The sequence below is a fragment of the Ornithorhynchus anatinus genome, chromosome 21 (assembly GCF_004115215.2).
Source record: "Ornithorhynchus anatinus isolate Pmale09 chromosome 21, mOrnAna1.pri.v4, whole genome shotgun sequence".
In the NCBI taxonomy this organism is placed as follows: Eukaryota; Metazoa; Chordata; class Mammalia; order Monotremata; family Ornithorhynchidae; genus Ornithorhynchus; species Ornithorhynchus anatinus.
In genome coordinates this window covers 16,533,386-16,541,730 of record NC_041748.1, presented here as the reverse complement: position 1 = coordinate 16,541,730, position 8,345 = coordinate 16,533,386, and the positions used below count along the sequence as shown (strand labels likewise).

The 8,345-nt window shown below is 54.2% G+C and overlaps 1 protein-coding gene across 1 annotated transcript; it reads left to right on the top strand.

Annotated features, from left to right (window-relative positions):
* Positions 1-1,345: 1,345 nt before the first annotated feature.
* On the top strand, positions 1,346-8,061 carry HS3ST6 (heparan sulfate-glucosamine 3-sulfotransferase 6; the record flags this gene model as incomplete). The annotated part of the gene is made up of 2 exons (XM_039910077.1): positions 1,346-1,524; positions 7,401-8,061. Coding segments are annotated over 2 exons (840 nt in total), but the record flags the coding sequence as incomplete, so codon positions are not given.
* Between the last annotated feature and the right edge of the window lie 284 nt (positions 8,062-8,345).

Sequence of the window (8,345 nt, the reverse complement as noted above, 5' to 3'; positions counted from 1 at the left end):
GAGTGCCGGCGGCAGGGGGTGTGGTGGTGGTGATATGGTTGGGAAAATGCTCTTTGGACGGACTTTGGGACAATTCCGTGATATGAGAAGCAGCATGCTGCAGGCCTAGGGGTCAGAAGGTCATGGGTTCTAATCCTGCCTCTGCTGTGGGGCCTTGGGCAAGACTTTTCACTTCTCTGGGCCTCAGTTCCCTCCTCTGTAAAATGGGGATTGAGACTGTGAGCCCCCCGTGGGACAGCGACTATGTCCAACCTGATTTGCTTGTATCCAGCTCAGTGCTTAAAACAGTGCCTGGCACACAGTAGGTGTGTAGAGAAGCAGCCTGGCTTAGTGGAAAGAGCCTGGGCTTGGGAGTCAGAGGATGTGGGTTCTAATTACAGCTCTGCCACTGATCAGCTGGGTGACTTTGGTCAAGTCACTTCACTTCTCTGTGCCTCAGTGACCTCATCTGTAAAGTGGGGATGAAGACTGTGAGCCCCAAGTGGACAACCTGATTACCTTGTATCTCCCCCAGCACTTAGAACAGTGCTCGGCACATAGTAAGCGCTTAACCAACACCATAACTATTATTATTAACAGTGCTTGGCACATAGTAAGCGCTTAACAAATACCATAACAATTATTATTAACAGTAGTTGGCACATAGTAAGCACTTAACAAATGCCATAATTATTGTTTATTTTTATTAACAGTGCTTGGCACACGGTGAGCCCTTAACAAATACCATTGTTATTATCATTGTTATTATTAACAGCACTCGGTAAACGGTTACCGAACCCCACTGGATATGATTAATGCTAATAAATAGCCGTCCGGCTCCACCAGTGCGGACACGGAGAGCTCTCCGGGGAGAGGCCGCACCAGTGACCCAAAGGGGCGGACAGTAATAATAATAATAGCGTTGGGATTCGTTAAGCGCTTACTATGTGCCGAGCACCGTTCTAAGCGCTGGGGTGGATCCGGGGTCATCAGTCTGTCCCGCGTGAGGCTCAGACTCACAGACAAGAGACCCTCCGGAGGACCGTGAGCTCTCTCCATCGAGGGGGTCGCAAGCCGCCAAGGGGGGCGGGGGATCGAAGGGGGCGGGCCCGGCCGTCCAGGCCGCCCGGGCCGAGGGGGAGGCGGCGGACAGCGCTCCGGGCCCCTCGGCCGGCCGGCCCCCATGGGAGGATGTAGAGGCGGTGGTCCCGGGAGCCCCGAGCCTCTCGGGACAGTGTTTGGGACGCCTCCTCGAGGGCTCCTGCTGCTGCCTCTCCTGGTGGTGGCGGTGGTGGTGGCCACGCGCGGGTGGGACGGACCCCCGGGGCGGGGGCGGGGGCGGGGGCGACCCCCCGGGGTGGGGGTGGGGGCGGCCCCGCAGACGGGCCCCCGGCGCCGGTTCCCGCAGGCGCTGATCGTGGGCGTGAAGAAGGGCGGCACCCGCGCGTTGCTCCAGTTCCTGCGGGCGCACCCCCACGTGCGCGCCCCGGGCACCGAACCCCACTTCTTCGACAGGTCCTACCACAGGGGGCTGGCCTGGTACAGGTAACCCACAACCCCTCCTCACCTACCCTCCCCCACCCCCCCCCCACCTGCCCCGGGACCTGCCCCGGCCCGGAGGGAAGCCGGACACTCACCCCGTCTTCTTGCCTCCCGTCCTGGTCCCTCCTGTCCCGGACCCCCCGGGGGATCCCGATCGATCGATCAGCCCATCCTATTCTTGCCTCCCGTTCTGGTCCCTCCTGTCCTGGACCCCCGGGAGCTGCCCCGGGGGGATTCCAATCAATTAATCCATTAATCAGTCAATCAAGTAATCAGTTAATCGTCTTCTTGCCTCCTGTCCTGGACCCCCGGGAGCTGCATCAGGGGGATTTCTATCGATTCACCAATCAACTAGTTAATAGTATTCTTGCCTCCTGTCCTGGATCCCCTCCAGGACCCCCGAGGGCTGCACCGGGGGATCCCAATCGATCAATCAATCAGTCCTTTCTATTCTTGCCTCCCGTTCTGGCCCCTCCTGTCCTGGACCCCCGGGAGCTGCATCGGAGGGATTTCAATCAATTAATCAAGTAATTAGTTAATCGTATTCTTGCCTCCTGTCCTTGCCCCTCCTCTCCCCCCGTCCTTTCTTTCATTCATTCATTCATTCAATAGTATTTATTGAGGGCTTACTATGTGCAGAGCACTGTACTAAGCGCTTGGAATGTACAAATCGGTAACAGATAGAGGCAGACCTTGCCCCCCTCCCGTTCTGGACCTCCCGGGAGCTGCACGGGGGATACCAATCAAGCAAACAATCAATCAGTTAATAGTATTTTTGCCTCCTGGCCCCCCTCCAGGACCCCCGGGAGCTACACCGGGGGATACCAATCGATTCATCAATCAGTCAATCGTATTTTTTGAAAGCACGTGCCCCCCCCCCCGGACCCCTTCTCCAGGACCCCCTCCGCGACCCTCCGGCCCACCACCGGGGAGTAACTACCGATCGATCAATCAATCAGTCAATCGTATTTTTTGAGCAGGCTGCGTCCTCGTGCTCTGAACTAAGGACCATCATCCATGGTATTTATTGAGCGCTTACTTGCTCAGAGCCCTGAACTGAGCACCATTACCTTCGGTATTTATTGAGCGCTTACTTTGCACAGAACTCTGAACTAAGCACCATAACCTATGGTATGAATTGAGCGCTTACTTTGCGCAGAGCCCTGAACTAAGCACCCTTACCTACGGTATTTATTGAGCGTTTACTTTGCGCAGAGCCCCGAACTTAGCTCCATTACCTATGGTATTTATTGAGCGCTTCCTTTGCGCAGAGCCCTGAACTAAGCACCATTACCTGTGGTATTTATTAAGAGCTTATTTTGCGCAGAGCCCTTAACTACGCACCATTATGGTATTTATTGAGCGGTTATTTTGCGCAGAGCCCTGAACAAAGCACCATTACCTTTGGTATTTATTGAGCGCTTACTTTGCATAGAGCCTTGAACTAAGCACTATTACCCATGAAATTTATTGAGCGCTTACTGTGCGCTGAGCCCTGAACTGAGCACAATTACCTATAGTATTTAATGAGCGCTTACTGTGCAAATCACTGGGCTAAATGCATGGGAGAGTCTAATATACCCGAGTTGGTAGACACGTTCTCTGCCCTCTGCCAGTCTGGAGACAGGCATTACTAGACTGTCCCCCAGCCCCCAGACTGTGGGAATATGACTGTCTATGGTTGTATCGTCCTCTCCCGAGCGCTTAGTCCAGTGTTCTGCACACAGCGCTCTCTGGACCTCAGTTCCCTCATCTGAAAATGGGGATGAAGACTGTGAGCCCCACGTGGGACAACCTGCTGACCTTGTATCGACCCCAGCGCTTAGTTGAGTGCTTAGCACAGAGTAAGCGCTTAACAAATACCATAATTAGTATTATTGATTAATTGGTCAGACCTCTCTCCGCCCCTCTTCCTTCCTCTCCCTTTTAGCTCTTCCAGGGACCCAAGGGGGTTTCGGCAGCGGGATCATGATGTGGGGGATGGCGGGGATTTGATGCCCTGCTTATTCTTCCTATTATTATGATGGTATTTATTAGGCCCTTCCTATGTGCCGGGCACCGTACTAGGCTTCGTTCCACAGAAGCGAATCGATTCAGGAGGTGATTCTGGTTTCAGAGGTTTCCATGAAGATGAACTGAGGAATGGAGCAGGCGGTCAGGGGCTGGGGGAGGAGGGGAGCCCCACCTCCTTTCCAAAATCCCTCGTCCCCCCGTTTCCCGGAGGCCCGATCTGGACCGAAACCTTTCTAATCAACAAGCAGTGTGGCTCAGTGGAAAGAACCCGGGCTTGGGAGTCAGAGGTCGTGGGTTCCAATTCTGACTCCGCCACTCGTCAGCTCTGTGACTTTGGGCAAGTCACTTCACTTCTCGGGGCCTCAGTGACATCTGTCAAATGGGGATGAAGACTGTGAGATAACCTGACGACCCTGTATCTAGCCCAGCACTTAGAACAGTGCTTAGTACATAGTAAGAGCTTAACAAATGCCAACATTATTATTATTATTATTTATTATTAGGCGGGGCCCCGATCCGGCCGGGTCACCCACCCCAATCCTTGAGAAGCAGCGGGGCTTAGAGGATAGAGCATGGGCTGGGAGTCAGAAGGATCTGGATTCTAATCCCGGATCCCCCACTGGTTGGCTGGGTGACCTTGGTCAAGTCACTTCACTTCTCGGGGGCCTCAGTTCCCTCATCTGTAAAATGGGGATGAGGACTGTGAGCCCCAAGTGGGACAGGGACTGAGCCCTGCCCCATTTGCTTGTATCCACCCCAGTGCTTAGTACAGTGCCTGGCATAAAGTAAGCGCTAACAAATACCACAATTATTATTCTATGTGCCTCAGTTACCTCACCTGTAAAATAGGGATTAAGATGTGAGCCCCACGTGAGACCGGGGACTGTGTTCAACCCGATTTGCTTGTATCCACCCCAGCGCTTAGTACAGGACCTGGCACATAGCAAGGGCTTAACAAATACCACAGTTATTATTATTATCCATCTCTGCCATTTATTTATTTCTATTATTGTCTGCCTCTCTAGACTGTAAGTTCGTGGTGGACAGAGAATGTGTTTGTTTATTGTTGAATTGTACTCTCCCAAGCGCTCAGTCCAGTGCTCTGCACACAGTAAGCGCTCAATAAATATCATTAATTGATTGATTGGGGTGCCCCTGCCGGTGAGGCTGGGGGTGCCGGGGACCAGGGGGAGCCTCCTGAGATCCCCCAACTCCACTCCAACTTCAGTAGCAGTCTTGAGGATGCAGATGCTTTATTAAAATAATATTAAATTAACTTCCCTTATGCGAGTGCTTAAACCCAGCCCCTGAGGGGAAGAAGGGGGAAGGGGTGAATGGCCCAGCGTTGGTCAGGGGGATTCAGGAGATGACCCCCGGCCTCCGGCCCTGCCCCTGCCCCTGGACCATTTCAGGAATGAGCTGCCGGGGCCTGGAGGAGGTTGTGGTGGGTGGGAGTGGGTGGTCCTGAGGGGGGCAGGAATCCCCAAGGAGCCCATCAAAGGGGCAGAGAAATGCAGACCAGATGTTCCTAAACAGATGGAATTTGTTGGACGATTTGTTCAGCATTTGCCGGATGGAAGTGACGTTACCGAGGCTCAGACTCCGGAGCCCTCTGGGCTTAGCTCCCTGGGCTGTGTGTTTGTGGGTGTCTGTGTGCGATGTTGCATGCTTGTGTGGTTCTGTGGTAGGGAAGGTGCGGGCTGTTGCTATGGGCTGCTGAAGCTGGTCAGAGTCACACAGATGTGATGATGATGGTATTTGTTAATTGCTGACTGTGTTCTAAGCGCTGGGGGAGGTACATGGGAATCAGGTTGTCCCACATGGGGCTCACAGTCTTAATCCCCGTTTTACAGATGAGGGAACTGAGGCACAGAAAAGTGAAGTGACTCACCCAAAGTCACACAGCTGATAAGTGACAGAGCCAGGATTAGAACCCACCACCTCTGACTCCCAAGCCCGGGCTCTTTCCACTGAGCCATGCTACTTCTCTCCTGCCTCCCCGCCTCCCCTCTGCTACTCTCTCTACTCTAAGCCTCGGTAAATAATCATCATAATAATAGTAATAATAATAATTGTGTTTTTTGTTAAGTGCTTACTTATGTGCCAGGCACCGTACTGAGCAGTGGGGTAGATATTATTATTATTATTAAGGTATTTATTAAGCGCTTACTATGTGCCAGACATTGGCAATAAACGGGTTTTAATTCATGCACCTCCTCCCATCCCCAGTTGGCTCAAATTCAAGAACAAAGCTGTACCCAAAAGTCAACTGTTTTCAGAGGGACGCTTGAGCTGCTTCCAATTTATTTCCTCTTTCCTGTCAATCAGTCGATGGTACTTAATGAGTGCTTACTTTGTGCAAAGCACTCTACTAAGTGGATGGAGCCTGGGTCTGGGAGTCAGAAGGACTTGAGTTCTAATCCTGCCTCCACCTCTCGTCTGCTGGCTGACCTTGGGTGAGTCACTTCACTTCTCTAGGCCTCAGTTCCCTCATCTATAAAATGGGGATTAAGACTATGAGCCCTATCTGGAACAGGGACTGTGTCCAACTCGATTTGCTTTTATCCATGCCAGCTTTTAGTACAGTGCCAGGCATGTAATAAGCGCTTAAATACCATAACTTATAATTATTATTGGAGTCTGCTCCCGGAAGAAGAAAATTCTCACAAATGACCGGGCTTTTGGACAGTTTGGGAGTTGGATGGGAGGGGCTACTGCCTGAAAAGACCCAGTGACCTTTAGGGATGGGGGTAGAAGGACTGGGGGGCAGGGGAAATGGTTTCTCTAAATGACTATGATTTTTTCAATGGTATTCGTTAAGTGCTTATTATGTGCCAGGCCCTGAACTAAATCCTAGAGTGGATACTATTTTGTCAGGTTGGACACAGTCTCTGTCCCACGTGGGGCTCACAGTCCCCATTTTACAGATGAGGGGACCCAGGCCCAGAGAAGGGAAGTGACTTGACCAAAGTCACACAGCAGGCCAGCAGCAGAGCCGGGATTAGAATCCCGGGCCCGTGCCCTATCCACAAGGCCATACTGCTTCTCAGTGATGATTCTACGGAGGGGCTGCCATCCGGAAAAGGCCCAGTGACCTTTAGGGGTGGGGATGGAAGGAGTCGGGGGGAAGGAGGTTCTCTTAATAGCTATGATGACTCTAGGGTAAACCACAAAACTCCAGCCAAACAATCCCCTCTGATCCTAGGACACTAGGAGATTATTCCCATGGAACAGAGAAACACAAAGGGAGGATTTATTTCAAAATAAGTGGTTGTAAATAATATCCTTTTTTTCTTTCCCTCTCAAGGCCCGGGAGGGAAAAACCACCATTTCCCAACTTAAAAGAATAAGACCCTTCTCCTGCAGAGAAGCAGCATGGCCTAGTGGAAAGAGCCTGGGCCTGGGAGTCAGAAGGTCAAGGGTTCTAATCCCGACTCCGCCACTTGTCTGCTATGTGAGCTTGGACCAGTCACTTAACTTCTCTGTTCCTCAGTTACCTCATCTGTAAAATGGGGATCTAGACTCTGAGCCCCTCGTGGGACAGGGACTGTGTCCAACCCCATTTGCTCATATCCACCCCAGTGCTTAGGTCAGTGCTTGGCACATAGTAAGTGCTTAATAAATCCTACAATTATTATGATGGAATTCGACATGGGCATATTTGAAAGCAGTGGTGAAGAAGCCATTGGCAAGCAAAGAGTCGGAGGGAGGGAAGATGATGGGGGGGCAAGAGTTTTGATTAAGGTGAGAAGGAATGGGGCCGGATGTGCAGGTGGAGAGGGGTGGCCGATGTGGGAGGGCCTCCCTCACTCCGGCCCCGGCTGGCGTCCCCCTCTTCCTCTCCCCCTGCTCCCGGTCACCCACAGGAACCTGATGCCACGGACCCTGGCCGGCCAGGTGACCATGGAGAAGACACCCAGCTACTTCGTGACCCAAGAAGCCCCGCGCCGCATCCATGACATGTCCCGGGACACCAAGCTGATCGTTGTGGTGCGCGACCCGGTCACCCGGGCCGTGTCCGACTACGCCCAGACGCTGGCTAAGAACCCGGCCCTGCCCAGCTTCCAGGCCCTGCTCTTCCGCAACGGGAGCGCGGGGCCGGTGGACGCGGGGCCGGTGGACACGGGTTGGGGGGCGGTGCGCATCGGCCTGTATGCCAGGCACCTGGAGCGCTGGCTGCTCTTCTTCCCCCTGGCCCGCTTCCTCTTCGTCAGCGGCGAGCGGCTGGTCAGCGACCCCGCGGGCGAGCTGGGCCGTGTGCAGGACTTCCTGGGCCTCCCCCGCGCCTTGACCGCCCGCCACTTCTACTTCAATGCCACCAAGGGCTTCCCCTGCCTGAGGACGCCCCCCGGGGTGGGGGTGGGGGCCGGGGTGGGGGGTGGCCGGCGGCCACGCTGCCTGGGCCGCTCCAAGGGGAGGCCGCACCCGCCGATCGAGGCCTGGGTCATCCAGCGCCTGCGAGACTTCTATAGGCCCTTCAACCTCAAGTTCTACCAGATGACCGGGCAGGACTTCGGCTGGGACTGAGGGGCTGAGGGGAGATGCTGGAGGGGTGGGGGGGTTTCGGAAATGGGGGAGAGGGATGAGGGATGGTGTTGGGGGGCTGCTGGGGCAGGAAAGGGATGAAGGGTGGCATTGGGGGGGTCGCTGATGCGGGAGGGTCCCCTCAGAAATGGGGGAGAGGGATGATGGGTGGCTCTGGGGGGCCGCTGGTGTAGGGGGTCCCCCTCGGAAGTGGGGGGAGAGGGATGGGGCAGTTCTGGGGGGTCCCTCAGAGATGGGGGGAGAGGGCTGGGGAGAAGCACTGAGGA